Raw genomic sequence first — 14,626 nt, forward strand, 5'->3', positions numbered from 1 at the left:
GAGATATCGATATTTTTTATTTATTCATTTATTATTCATTTTATCTAATCGTCGTAAGTAGAATACTTGGAATCACGCAGATTTAGAATCTTCTCGGCGATCTGTGCCTCACTCTGAGGAAGTACCCAACTCAAAGACAAAAACTGCCCTCGAACTGGATTTTGAATAACATTTTACCGTACAAGAGAGAAAGAATTACTTCCGTATTTTAGCCAACTAGATGAGCTTTTTCACGGCAAAGACATCGAAGGGCTTTTACTGAAAATGGAGGTATTTGATTGATTAGCGTGCTTAGACAGCTTACTAACTGAACTTTGAGCATTACTGGACGTAGTGATTAGGCTTTGACAGCACCTGTTTTTGATTTACCAAAATATGTTATTTATCGCTAATATCGCCTAATTTCTATAATTTTTGCTTGCTTTTCGCATGAAACAGGACTCGGGTATAGACCGATTGCTTCTTCAACGATATCATTTCAGAAATAGAACAATAATTTATGCGCACACATGAAGAGACAGATGCGAACCCATCGAAGTTGTAGTACGGGTATATAAAGTGAAATCTACCTATGCTAAAATTTGCGTATTTTGAGCACTTTTCCAAACAAAATGTGGAATATCTCAAAGAATAGAGTCTATTCAGAAAAACGAATGTCATTTTAGGATTCAGCGACATAAGAATGCCCTAAAACCGTAGCGTACAAAGATCCGTAGTATACAAAGAGCATTTTACCTATCACAATTTGTGTATTTTTAGCATTTTCCGAACCAAAAATATGGAATATTTTTAAAAATCGAGCCAATAACGTCATTTTTGGTTTCAGCGACCTAAAAATACCCTAAAACCATTTCAACCATCTTGGCACCAATATGTGTGTTGACCATAAGAATAAACATGTTAAGAGCGAGAAAAAGGATTATATTATGAATGCGTGGCCTTGGATATGAAGCAAGAGTTTCAGAACAGTGAGTTGAACTCCGTAACGAAAAGTGAACAATATGACTCGGACTCAGCCCTTTGCTCCCTGACTTAGACTCTACTCGATGGTGAGCTGAAAATGACTCGAGTCAAAACTATAAGAGTTAGATCTACTTTTGGCTCGAAAACTTGCGACTTGTTACAACCTTGCAGTTCAATAACCTTGTTTATCCAAATAAAAACAAAATTTGCACTTCCTACAATTATTTAGTTTACGAACGTACAAACAGTAAGTAATGTATATTCGGACACGAAGAATGATGGGTGGAGAAATGTTATTCGCTTGGGACAGTTTCAGCTTACCTCGGTGTTGGCATTAATCGCTACAAAATACTATCAAAGCCATAACACATTAGCACACATGATTGCAACAGAGATATAAGACTTCACCGTCTAGGCCCGTCAAGAACAAATGAAACCGTAATGAGCTCGGTAACCAAGGAATGAGGTCCGAGAATCTGTTTGGGTGAGTCCGTAACGGTGTTAACAAAGCCACCACACTGTAGAACACGCGATTATTTCATATGCCATAAAAACCTCTCGCTAGCCAAGGATTGCCATGACTGTTAAGAAAAAATGCCAGCTCAGTACAGTAGGCCTAATCATGTTGTAAACTCCAAAAATCTGTTCGGGCAAAACCGTAACCCTTCAATACTTTCGTCTCGACATAACTTCCCCATTTTCTCTCCCAAAATCAATCGTTCCTTAGCCAGAAACACCGAAATTTGCAGTAAATCAGCTAGCTGCTGCGCGGAAAGCGACTCGCTATCATCGACCAACGCGATCGTCTGTGAAACCATCCTCTCCTCGCTGTGAGATTCCAGCTGGATCACAGTAACGCCGCTGTCAAACGTTTTCATACAAACGGGTAGCTTCATGGGATGGAACATCTTGCAGGCATTTAAAAGATCTTCGGGAGACACGAGTTCCAAACCACGAGCGCGATTTATCATGCAATAAGCGTCGCTAAGCAAAGCTATACCGTCCTGCTTTTGCAAGATTGGAATCATCGCGTCGCTAACTTCTCTTGCTAGTTGCATGTGATAATGCGTCCCTGTACCGTGAGTCTCTTTCGTGACAGGATTCGGGATTCCTAGACTCAATAAATATGATTTGAATTTGACAGTCTCGTCTTCTGTGATGTCTCCTTGTTTATCTTTGATTTTGGAAGATATCGCTTGGGAAAGCCCGACCATTTCTTTGGCCTTGTCCATCAGGTTGGACAAATCTTGGAACGCGACAGAAATATTTTGTTCCGCGTCCTGTCGTCTCTGTTCTATTTTACGTTCGATACCGACAATTCCACGACCTCTGACCTGTCCTTTTGAGCTTGTGGGGCTCATCTCCCACGCTTTGGCCTGTATCGCTTGACCCAGGGCGCGGTGGAACTCGATATCGCCCCCGCTTTTGAAAGCAAACCTAATCAAGTTGTTGTTGGAGTGAGCGACCGGACCGGCCGCTTGATCTTGGCTGCGTCTCGATAAATGAATTGTCACCTTCGCGCTACGACTGAATCCTCCTGAAAAAACAAGTGAAATTAAATTCAAATCACCACCTTCTCTGAGAGGGAGTTGATCAATATATCATTGACACCTGACGAAAATAGAACTGAAATTTTGAATCGATTTATTTTACTTGGTAAAACTGTCAAGCTAGCTAAAAAAATGCTGCACATCAAACTTGGCTCAATTCCAACCCGTAGAAGCTACAAGAGTAGAAACTTCTTGATTTCTTATAAAGAAATATAAAAAAATCCAATTTCAGTGACTACGAAATTGGATGGCTGTCTAAAAATCGTTGCATAACATATCTAGCTCATTACCAACCCGTAGGAGCAACGATATTTGAGTCAAAAATGTTGGATTTGAAAAAATAGTATCTATGGCGGGTAATTTTTCATAATTAAAAATGACAGAATTTTAAACTGTAAAATACTATTTTTTCAAATACAAAATTATCACTCCAATGCAGGGTTGTAACCAAGTCCCAAAGTTCCGAGTTACAAGTCCATCTCACTTTTATAGTTTTGACTCGAGTCAAGTCGATTATTTCACCACAAGGCTTCAAGTCCGAGTCATTGTGTTGACTGCTCAGTTTCCAGTTAAAGTCTTGTTAACCCCACTTTTTATAACTCTGTTTGGTGATAACGAACGGTCCGCATCTATTATATACTAGTTTTCGTCACTTTTAGCAGTTTCTGGTCACATTTCCAAGCACCAGTACCAATAGACGAAATTCCAATAGTGTGTTGGCTTCACAATTACAATGAAATGTCGGTCTACTTGGCTGTCTGAGTCTCGAGTCATATGACTTGGTTCGAATCATTTTCAATTCCCACTGAGTCAAGTCCGAGTCCAAGTCAGCGAACAGAGGATCGAGTCCGAGTCATTGTGTTGACTGCTCAGTTTCCAGTTAAAGTCTTGTTAACCCCACTCTTTATAACTTTGTTTGGTGATAACGAACGGTTCGCATTTATAATGTACTAATTTCGTCACTTTTAGCAGTTTCTGGTCGCATTTCCAAGCACCAGTACCAATAGACGAAATTCCAATAGTGTGTTGGCTTCACTATTACAATGAAATGTCGGTCTTCTTGGCTGTCTGAGTCTCGAGTCATATGACTTGGTTCGAATCATGCGTAATGACTCGAGTCCAAGTCGAATCATTTCCATAGTTTTAGAAAATGACTCGAGTCAAGTCGAGTCATCAGAAAATCGTGACTCGAGTCATTACAACCCTGGTTTCTGGTAGCATTTTCAAGTACCAGTACTGATAGACGAGTGTGATAACTTTACTATTCTTCGAAATTACAATGAAATACCTGTCTTAGTAGACCCAGCTTCAAGTCATATGACTTGGTCCGAGTCATGCGCAATGACTCGAGTACAAGTCAAGTCAAGTCAATACATAAAGTGATTCGAGTCGAGTCATTTTCACGAACATGACTCGACTCGAGTCAAGTCGAGTCACTAAAAAATCGCGACTCTAGTCGAATGTGTTGTGCAACGATTTTAGCCAGCCTGACCGTTTTATCAAGTAGCCAGGAAAGTTTGAACGTCCTCGTAAACGTACCTGGAGCATGCTGGGTCTGCAATATTAGACTCAGTTTCAACGAAAGTGAACACTTTTGATTCTTTGCATCAGTCCATATGACTTCAGTAGAGGACAAGGTCAAACGACCATCGTCAAACGATGTCTTCTCATCTCCGTCATAAATACGCACGCCACCTTGCGTTAAAAGAAGATCATCCGTGTCGCCACTACGATGCCAAGACCACCTGTCCATCAGAGCATCACAGCCAATCTTAAGCTAAGAACCTACAGAAATCAATGATACATTTCAGTTAGAAAACTATTGGAGCATGAAGATCATTACTATAGTTGTCTTTCGTCACCACTGCAGTGATATGCCAGTGAATTTGCATAGCAAACATGCTTCCCGGTTCATTGAAGAAATCGAATAACACGATAGTCTTGGGAACGTGCAAAAAGCATTCGATTACGAAACGGGACAAAAATAGTAGTAAACTACGATTCGACTACAAAAGTGAAGAATAAATATACCCAGTTTACATGTGGTGCACAAATTGTAGGCTACATACCACAAAAATGATCACACATGCCACCAGGGGGTATGCTCACACCAATTTCTGGAAATACAAGAATGATGCGCGACATTTTCGTTATTTGCCAACCTATTACAGAAACAAATCTTGAACAAACGAAAGTGTCATAATGACGGTTGATACATTTTTCTTGACTTATGCGGGAATTCAGACCGTTCAGAGAGATGACGTAATTCCTTACATCAGGGGGTAAAGGAGTGTGTCTAGGGGCAAGAGGAAAGTGGAGACCCCTGACAGACCTTCATTACTACACTGCGGAATTCATCCACCATCGAACGCGGCTCTTACAAACATGTTAGATACAAGTTGGATTTATAATTAGTAAATCTGAGGGCCGAGGGGGTGGAGACCGCGGCCCATAAGGACGCACACAAATATGAGTTGCATTACGACTAGGGCTGGGCACAGTGATTCGAGTAATTAAATCTGAATCAAGCATCAATTCTAATTACTCGATAGAAGGAGTGAGAGATGATTTTTCCGAGTGCTGAAATGATACGTTCCGTGCCACTAAGAACAAAAATTATAGTTTCTTCAATAGCCTACTATTTTCCACTGAGGAAGCTCGGAGGCCTCAATTAGTCATATGTAACACGATGCTACACACGCAGAAATCACATCTCTGTGAAGTCATGATCAACACACATCGTTGTCACAAAGTGCAATGAAATAGGTATGGTTGATAAAATACCAAATTATATTTAATGTGATGTAGATCTGGCATTGCCTTGGAGTCGACTTTTATCAAAATACACCAGCCAAGGCTGTGTCAACAAAAAGAGTTCGTGTATCATCTAAAAATAGTACATTGAACGCTCTCGTATTCGACATTTCGTGCTGGTGACGTCATATTTTGTGTTACAATTGTTGATATACGCTGTTCTTTCGAATTCTCTACTAGTTGCTGACGATTACCCCTGACGAGTGTCAGCCGAAAATATTCGGGTTCATTTCAATATGAATATACTATTCAATTGTATATTGAAGTTCTGTACCTCAAAGAAGCTGTTCAGATCTGGCATTGCATCATTTGTGATAACATAAAAGATAGATAAAAACTTTTCACATCATACTGATGTGACGTTATAAGAAGTGATACTGGAATACTCAAATCAAAATATATAATGACTCAGGTACGGTACTCGATTTAGCCCAGCCATAGTTACGACGCATCCATATTTTCATGCTGGGTTAGACGTTGTAAAGCGATTTTTCACATCACCAAACAAAGTCTGGCGAAGAAGCACCAATTTTTTGGGTAGCACTTTGACATGTTTACAAAACTAGTTTACTTTCCTACGCTGCATCAGATAAAAAGGTGTCGCTACTTTGCCAAGTCCTCAACCATTGCTTTATCAGCATCATGAGCGGCTTCGTCCTCAAAATCGATCTCTTGTTGAATGTCCGGCGGACATTCGCCATCAGTGACAATAATCCTAGTTAAGGCAACCCCTCCGTATTTGTTTACAGTCCCGGAAATTTCGAAAGCGTGAGACGGCGCCGCGTTAAAATTGAATTTCTGCATTTCCCAAACTGGGACTTGGGACTGCGCGTTCTTCAACGTTACTTCATAAGGTTTCTCATTGTCTACGACGGACAGTTGCCCCCCGCCCACGATGGTGACGTTGATCGACATTTCCAAGCATTTGTTTGTGTTGATTGTCTCGAAGACAATGTTCATCTTAAGACCAGGGTCGGTGATAGAATCGTCGACGTAGAGAGATTGTGTGGATTGTTCCCTCAGAAACGACGGCCTTCCGAATTCCCAGTGCGGGTCTGAAGGCTTCTTCATGTAGTTACATTTCCCAGAGTCTGAGCTGTCTTCTGAGAAATCGCAATCGATGTAAACGCTCTTTTCATCATCGAGTTTTTCTTTGCCGTCTACATCGTCAGCGGTGTTGGAAGCTGTTTTTTCAGGTTTCAAAGTTTGGATGTCGGATACCTGCTCGCCAGTTGACACAATCCCCGAATTTGCCTTTGATTTGCCGACTTCTTGCTGGGTCACAATAGATTGACTGTTACGTTGATACTCTTCAATGTCCTTTTGAAGTTTCATAACTTGCTCCTTCACACTTTCTAGTTCGGATGATTTTTCTTCAATCTCCTGCTGCAGTTTTTCTTTGTCCTGATTCGCGTTTTTGAGAGCATCATTCAACTCCATTAATTTACTCGAGGTCGATTCGAGCGTGTCCGAACATTCTTTATGTCGAATTTGGCATTCGCTCGTTTTATCTTCATTTTCTGACATTCTCTTCTCACAATTAGAACGGCGTTCGTCAGTCAAAGTAGCTTGCTTTTTGTAATGTTCAATCTGTTTTTGTTCCGTCATCATGTCCGCGTTGAGGTTCATGTTCTTGGTTCGAAGCACCACTATGTCGGCACTGTGTGACCAGTACTTGTAGGCGAGAATTATATTGACGAAAACCGAGCCCAGTAGAAGCCAACGCATTCGGCCGACTGTGTGACGAGTCGTAGTTTTGCGTCGCATGCCACCCTCGTAGTCTTCCAGCATTATGATTTATAACCGCCTTCCGCCTATATATATATATAGAGCGCTATACAAAAAAGTGGACAACCAGCTAAATAAGTAGCATAAAAAATGAAATTGATTGAAATGTAATAGCCTAGAGATGGGCAAGGCATAGACAGAAGGCCTGATATTACCATAGTCAGGAACATCTTGCTATATACAGAAGTCAAAATTTAGGATCAACTAAATAGTGAATATTCAAGAACAAGTGAAAAATTCGAATGCTAATTTGGGAAAAACAACACCGCATCTTGCTATACATAGAAGTCGTTATCTTCAAAGCTTTAGGTAAGAAAATACAAAACCATATTTAAAAAGAATAAAAAATAAACAGCAAACACATAGCATCATGGATGAATAAAAATATATAATAAGGTCATCACCATCATCCTCTTGCAAATACAATTTATGGCGTTTTTTCGAGAGCAGAGAGTTGAAACATTGTATTTTTAAACTCACAATAATGTACATTACTAGGAACACAGTATATTATTCCATTTATTGACATTTAACACTGTCGATATTGACACGACATGAAATATATCAATAAACGTTAAAACAAACTCACAAATTAAAATTTCATTTGTAGCCTAATACCCCTACAGGGTTGGTGTGATTGCATGCAAAATAAGGTCAGAAACATGCAAAATAAGGTCAGTCTCAACATGCAAAATAAGGTCAGTCACATGCAAAATAAGGTCAGTCGCGACATGCAAAATAAGGTCAGTCACCATAATGTTAGGGTTGGGTTAGCGTGTTTAGGGTAGGGGTGAGGATCCTTTAGGGTTGGGGTTAGCGTCATTAGGGTTGGAATAGTCCTAGCCTAAAGCAAAATTTCAAATCAAGTTTTTTTATGGAATCAGATTTAAAATATGTTGCCTTTAGGGCTTTAGCAACTTGGAATCGAAATTTAACTTTTGCATATAAACATTAAGATTTCGTATCCAACTATAGATCTAAATCTTAAATATGAATATGTTTCAACACATGCAGTTCCTATTCCTACTTGAGTCATATTTCAAATCCAACTTTTTTCGAGTAAAAATTTTCCATAGTAGTCTTACTGTCAATTTACATTTTTCATATCAACATCGATATTCCCAATCTAGATCCAAAATCTAAATATGTTTCAATGTGGGCTCTTGAGCAGTTCTTGACTGGAATCGCTGGCCGTTTTGCCTGATATATCACGTGAGCAGCGATGATTTTCCAAGTGAAAGTAATTTAATGAATAATAATAAAAAAATAAAACAGAGTGTGAGCACAGGACACCGATTCCATAAAGGCTGACGTGTACAATAAGGACATTCAAATGCAAAATAATGTCAATCGCTACATGCAGATAAGGACAGTCACATGTAAAATAAGGTCAATCGTTACATGCATTATAAGGTCAGTGTACTCAGTGACATGCAAAATAAGGTCAGTCGCGACATGCAAAATAAGGTCAGTCGCGACATACAAAATAAGGTCAGTCACATGCAAAATAAGGTCAATTGCCACATGCAGAATAAGGACAGTGACGAACTCACAATCATGTTTGTGTTATGGAAGGTCCTTAAGGTTGTGGGTTAGGGTCCCGGTCCCGGGTGGAGTTCCTTACGGGTTCGTGTAATTGGGTAGGGTTACTTAGGGTTTAAGGGGTTAGTTAGGATTGAGGTGCGGTTCAGTAGGGTTTGGGTAATTAGGGGGCATCCCTAAAAGACGGAGAAGCGGAGGCAGCGGAGACAGCGGAGGCAGCGGAGAACGGACCCTAAAACGCGGAGACAGCGGAGACAGCGGAGAGAGCCAAAAATGCCGATTCCTAAAAGACGGAGATAGCGGAGGAAGCGGAGAGCGGAGCTTTCGGTCATTGACCTTTATAGACACGCGCAAACGCAACTCTAAAACGTGTAGACGGCGGAGAATAACGGAGAAGTCAGCCATGCGAGTTTCAGGCCAATTTGGTGACTGATTTCCCATCGATGAGACGACATAGCGGACGGTTATATAATATACTGAAAGCGGAGTTCGGGGCGTAGCGAAATGTATTTCGAAACAGCAGAGAATAACGGAGAATTCAGCCATGCGAGTTTCAGGCCAATTTGGTGACTGATTGCCCATCGATGAGACGACATAGCGGACGGTTATATAATATACTGAAAGCGGAGTTCGGGGGGTAGCGAAATATATTTCGAAACAGCAGAGAATAACGGAGAATTCAGCCATGCGAGTTTCAGGCCCATTTGGTGACTGATTGTCCATCGATGAGATGACATAGCCGACGGTTATATTGCCATAATATATTGAAAGCGGAGTTCGGGGCGTAGCGATATATATTTCGAAACAGCAGAGAATAACGGAGAATTCAGCCATGCGAGTTTCAGGCCAATTTGGTGACTGATTGCCCATCGATGAGACGACATAGCGGACGGTTATATAATATACTGAAAGCGGAGTTCGGGGCGTAGCGAAACATATTTCGAAACAGCAGAGAATAACGGAGAATTCAGCCATGCGAGTTTCAGGCCAATTTGGTGACTGATTGCCCATCGATGAGAGGACATAGCGGACGGTAATAATATACTGAAAGCGGAGTTCGGGGCGTAGCGAAATATATATCGAAACAGCAGAGAATAACGGAGAATTCAGCCATGCGAGTTTCAGGCCAATTTGGTGACTGATTGCCCATCGATGAGAGGACATAGCGGACGGTTATAATATACTGAAAGCGGAGTTCGGGGCGTAGCGAAATATATTTCGAAACAGCAGAGAATAACGGAGAATTCAGCCATGCGAGTTTCAGGCCCATTTGGTGACTGATTGCCCATCGATGAGACGACATAGCCGACGGTTATATTGCCATAATATATTGAAAGCGGAGTTCGGGGCGTAGCGATATATATTTCGAAACAGCAGAGAATAACGGAGAATTCAGCCATGCGAGTTTCAGGCCAATTTGGTGACTGATTGCCCATCGATGAGATGACATTGCGGACGGTTATAATATACTGAAAATTGCTAATAAACCGAACGATGGAACCGATCAATGAGACGACGTATTGGACGGTTATATAATATATTGAAAGCGGAGATCGGGGCGTAGGGGAAGATGTTTCGAAACAGCGGTGAAAAACGGAAAAGTCAACGATGCGAGTTCCTGGCCAATTTGGTGTATTTCGAAGTATTCGACAATATATAATAGGGATGGTGTGAACCTCTGAAAGGTTCAGGTTCGTGTGAACGCGAACCTTTTTGAAAGGTTCTGTGTGAACGCGAACGTGAACCTCGTGACGTCACATGACGTCATATTGCTAATTCCAACCCTATCTTTCAATGAAGTGATAGCCTATATTAATGTACACCAGGGGTGGGCAACATACGGCCCGCGGGCCGGATCCTCGTCGAAATTGTTGGCAAAGCGACGGAATGTATTGATTTTATGAGATTATTATATCCTTTGATAACCGCGGTTAATACATTTAGCGACGTTTAAAACGCCAATATGTACTTCAGCAATTATGTGACATTATGTGGCCCGAGTGTTCGCTAGGTATCGTGTACATTAATATAGGAAAGATACGGTTGGAATTAGCAATATGACGTCACGAGGTTCACGTTCGTGTTCACACAGAACCTTTCAAAATGGTTCGCGTTCACACGAACCCGAACCTTTCAGAGGTTCACACCATCCCTATTATTTTTGCTTTATCACATCAAGTTGTTCAGATATTATATATGTTGAATATTTCTACTTTTTCGGGGTAATCAAGTAGATTTGGGCTATTTCCGGTACTTATTGAAGTGGTAATGTTTCGCAATTACTTCAACATCTACCTGAACAGTATTCTGGATGAACTAATTACATTTGCAATTAGGTTTTTGTAAAGTAGAAAGTAGTTCAGTATAATATTCCACAACTATCATCAGTTAAATTGTCATACGAAACGCGTCCGCTATGTCATCTTATCGATGGGCAATCAGTCACCAAATTGGTCTGAAACTCGCATGGCTGAATTCTCCGTTATTCTCTGCTGTTTCGATATATATTTCGCTACGCCCCGAACTCCGCTTTCAGTATATTATTACCGTCCGCTATGTCCTCTCATCGATGGGCAATCAGTCACCAAATTGGCCTGAAACTCGCATGGCTGAATTCTCCGTTATTCTCTACTGTTTCGAAATATATTTCGCTACGCCCCGAACTCCGCTTTCAGTATATTATATAACCGTCCGCTATGTCGTCTCATCGATGGGCAATCAGTTACCAAATTGGCCTGAAACTCGCATGGCTGAATTCTCCGTTATTCTCTGCTGTTTCGAAATATATTTCGCTACGCCCCGAACTCCGCTTTCAGTATATTATATAACCGTCCGCTATGTCGTCTCATCGATGGGCAATCAGTCACCAAATTGGCCTGAAACTCGCATGGCTGAATTCTCCGTTATTCTCTGCTGTGTCGAAATATATTTCGCTACGCCCCGAACTCCGCTTTCAGTATATTATATAACCGTCCGCTATGTCGTCTCATCGATGGGCAATCAGTTACCAAATTGGCCTGAAACTCGCATGGCTGAATTCTCCGTTACTCTCTGCTGTTTCGATATATATTTCGCTACGCCCCGAACTCCGCTTTCAGTATATTATTACCGTCCGCTATGTCCTCTCATCGATGGGCAATCAGTCACCAAATTGGCCTGAAACTCGCATGGCTGAATTCTCCGTTATTCTCTACTGTTTCGAAATATATTTCGCTACGCCCCGAACTCCGCTTTCAGTATATTATATAACCGTCCGCTATGTCGTCTCATCGATGGGCAATCAGTTACCAAATTGGCCTGAAACTCGCATGGCTGAATTCTCCGTTATTCTCTGCTGTTTCGAAATATATTTCGCTACGCCCCGAACTCCGCTTTCAGTATATTATATAACCGTCCGCTATGTCGTCTCATCGATGGGCAATCAGTCACCAAATTGGCCTGAAACTCGCATGGCTGAATTCTCCGTTATTCTCTGCTGTGTCGAAATATATTTCGCTACGCCCCGAACTCCGCTTTCAGTATATTATATAACCGTCCGCTATGTCGTCTCATCGATGGGCAATCAGTTACCAAATTGGCCTGAAACTCGCATGGCTGAATTCTCCGTTAGGCCTATTCTCTGCTGTTTCGAAATATATTTCGCTACGCCCCGAACTCCGCTTTCAGTATATTATATAACCGTCCGCTATGTCGTCTCATCGATGGGCAATCAGTCACCAAATTGGCCTGAAACTCGCATGGCTGAATTCTCCGTTATTCTCTGCTGTTTCGAAATATATTTCGCTACGCCCCGAACTCCGCTTTCAGTATATTATATAACCGTCCGCTATGTCGTCTCATCGATGGGCAATCAGTTACCAAATTGGCCTGAAACTCGCATGGCTGAATTCTCCGTTATTCTCTGCTGTGTCGAAATATATTTCGCTACGCCCCGAACTCCGCTTTCAGTATATTATATAACCGTCCGCTATGTCGTCTCATCGATGGGCAATCAGTTACCAAATTGGCCTGAAACTCGCATGGCTGAATTCTCCGTTAGGCCTATTCTCTGCTGTTTCGAAATATATTTCGCTACGCCCCGAACTCCGCTTTCAGTATATTATATAACCGTCCGCTATGTCGTCTCATCGATGGGCAATCAGTCACCAAATTGGCCTGAAACTCGCATGGCTGAATTCTCCGTTATTCTCTGCTGTTTCGAAATATATTTCGCTACGCCCCGAACTCCGCTTTCAGTATATTATATAACCGTCCGCTATGTCGTCTCATCGATGGGCAATCAGTTACCAAATTGGCCTGAAACTCGCATGGCTGAATTCTCCGTTATTCTCTGCTGTTTCGAAATATATTTCGCTACGCCCCGAACTCCGCTTTCAGTATATTATATAACCGTCCGCTATGTCGTCTCATCGATGGGCAATCAGTCACCAAATTGGCCTGAAACTCGCATGGCTGAATTCTCCGTTATTCTCTGCTGTTTCGAAATATACTTCGCTACGCCCCGAACTCCGCTTTCAGTATATTATAACCGTCCGCAATGTCATCTCATCGATGGGCAATCAGTCACCAAATGGGCCTGAAACTCGCATGGCTGAATTCTCCGGTATTCTCTGCTGTTTCGAAATATATTTCGCTACGCCCCGAACTCCGCTTTCAGTATATTATAACCGTCCGCAATGTCATCTCATCGATGGGCAATCAGTCACCAAATTGGCCTGAAACTCGCATGGCTGAATTCTCCGTTATTCTCTGCTGTTTCGATATATATTTCGCTACGCCCCGAACTCCGCTTTCAGTATATTATTACCGTCCGCTATGTCCTCTCATCGATGGGCAATCAGTCACCAAATTGGCCTGAAACTCGCATGGCTGAATTCTCCGTTATTCTCTGCTGTTTCGAAATACATTTCGCTACGCCCCGAACTCCGCTTTCAGTATATTATATAACCGTCCGCTATGTCGTCTCATCGATGGGCAATCAGTCACCAAATTGGCCTGAAACTCGCATGGCTGACTTCTCCGTTATTCTCCACCGTCTACACCTTTTTGAGTTGCGTATGCGCGTGTCTATAAAGGTCAATGACCGAAAGCTCCGCTCTCCGCTTCCTCCGCTATCTCCGTGTTTTAGGAATCGGCATTTTGGCTCTCTCCGCTGTCTCCGCTGTCTCCGCGTTTTAGGGTCCGTTCTCCGCTGCCTCCGCTGTCTCCGCTGCCTCCGCTTCTCCGTCTTTTAGGGATGCCCGTAATTAGGGTGGGGTGGGGACATCAGGGTTGGGTGTGTTAGCCTATATGGAATCTCGGTTCATTTTTTGAAATAAATCCTGCGTGATGAGAGCTTTTCTGTGTAGAATAATTAAGCAAATATACAGAAAATCCTGAGTGACATTGCCACCAATTCCATTCCGGGTTGTTAGGGGCATTACACCCCCCAAAATACGCCAACCCAGCCCTAATGACCCTAACCCCGACTTAAAGGACCCTCACACCCACCCTAACTAAACACGCTAACCCCCAACCCTAACATTATGGTGACTGACCTTATTTTGCATGTCGCGATTGACCTTATTTTGCATGTGAGTGACCTTATTTTGCATGTTGAGACTGACCTTATTTTGCATGTTTCCGACCATATTTTGCATGCAATCACACCAACCCTCCTCTAATACCCCGCAATTCGACTCTTTTGCCATTGCACTGCAATTTCAAGATATTTTACGATAGAGTTGGTCACCTAGTTTGCAGATAGGTAAATAAATTCCTTGTATCTGTGTAACAAACGATAACAATCCTGGCTTCCGCATATTTTCAACAGACCAAATAAAAGAACCATAACGAACGACGTCAGGATGGGGCGATGGGGTGTGCATAAATTGGTGATGTCGGCGAGGTCAGTATAACTAATTAACCATAGTCGTTTATAGTCATCATCATCATCATTGGTTTATTAGCAATTTTATCAGTTCAATACA

General features: G+C 41.9%; 2 protein-coding genes across 2 annotated transcripts; both read right to left on the reverse strand.

Annotated features, from left to right (window-relative positions):
- Positions 1 to 1,128: 1,128 nt before the first annotated feature.
- LOC145444018 (vacuolar protein-sorting-associated protein 36-like) lies at positions 1,129 to 4,266 on the reverse strand. Its single transcript, XM_080321922.1, has 2 exons — positions 4,053 to 4,266; positions 1,129 to 2,500 (listed from the first exon to the last, which is right to left on the reverse strand). Exons 1-2 carry the CDS (start codon positions 4,264 to 4,266, stop codon positions 1,584 to 1,586), a joined length of 1,131 nt encoding a protein of 376 aa, XP_080178048.1. The 3' UTR covers positions 1,129 to 1,583.
- A 32-nt stretch (positions 4,267 to 4,298) lies between these two features.
- LOC145444017 (uncharacterized) lies at positions 4,299 to 7,185 on the reverse strand. Its single transcript, XM_080321921.1, has one exon. It carries the CDS (start codon positions 7,116 to 7,118, stop codon positions 5,931 to 5,933), a length of 1,188 nt encoding a protein of 395 aa, XP_080178047.1. The 5' UTR covers positions 7,119 to 7,185; the 3' UTR covers positions 4,299 to 5,930.
- Positions 7,186 to 14,626: the final 7,441 nt, after the last annotated feature.

The sequence above is a fragment of the Botryllus schlosseri genome, chromosome 8, assembly GCF_051294905.1.
Source record: "Botryllus schlosseri isolate E-star chromosome 8, Bs_hap1, whole genome shotgun sequence".
NCBI lineage: Eukaryota > Metazoa > Chordata > Ascidiacea > Stolidobranchia > Styelidae > Botryllus > Botryllus schlosseri.

Bases quoted from the DNA above. Each gene is read 5' to 3' on its own strand.
- LOC145444017 (XM_080321921.1), bottom strand. From the start codon at position 7,118: ATGCTGGAAGACTACGAGGGTGGCATGCGACGCAAAACTACGACTCGT.
- LOC145444018 (XM_080321922.1), bottom strand. From the start codon at position 4,266: ATGGACAGGTGGTCTTGGCATCGTAGTGGCGACACGGATGATCTTCTT. The intron at 2,501-4,052 runs GTACGTTTACGA...TTGTTTTTTCAG, and splicing joins GCAGACCCAGCATGCTCCAG to GAGGATTCAGTCGTAGCGCG.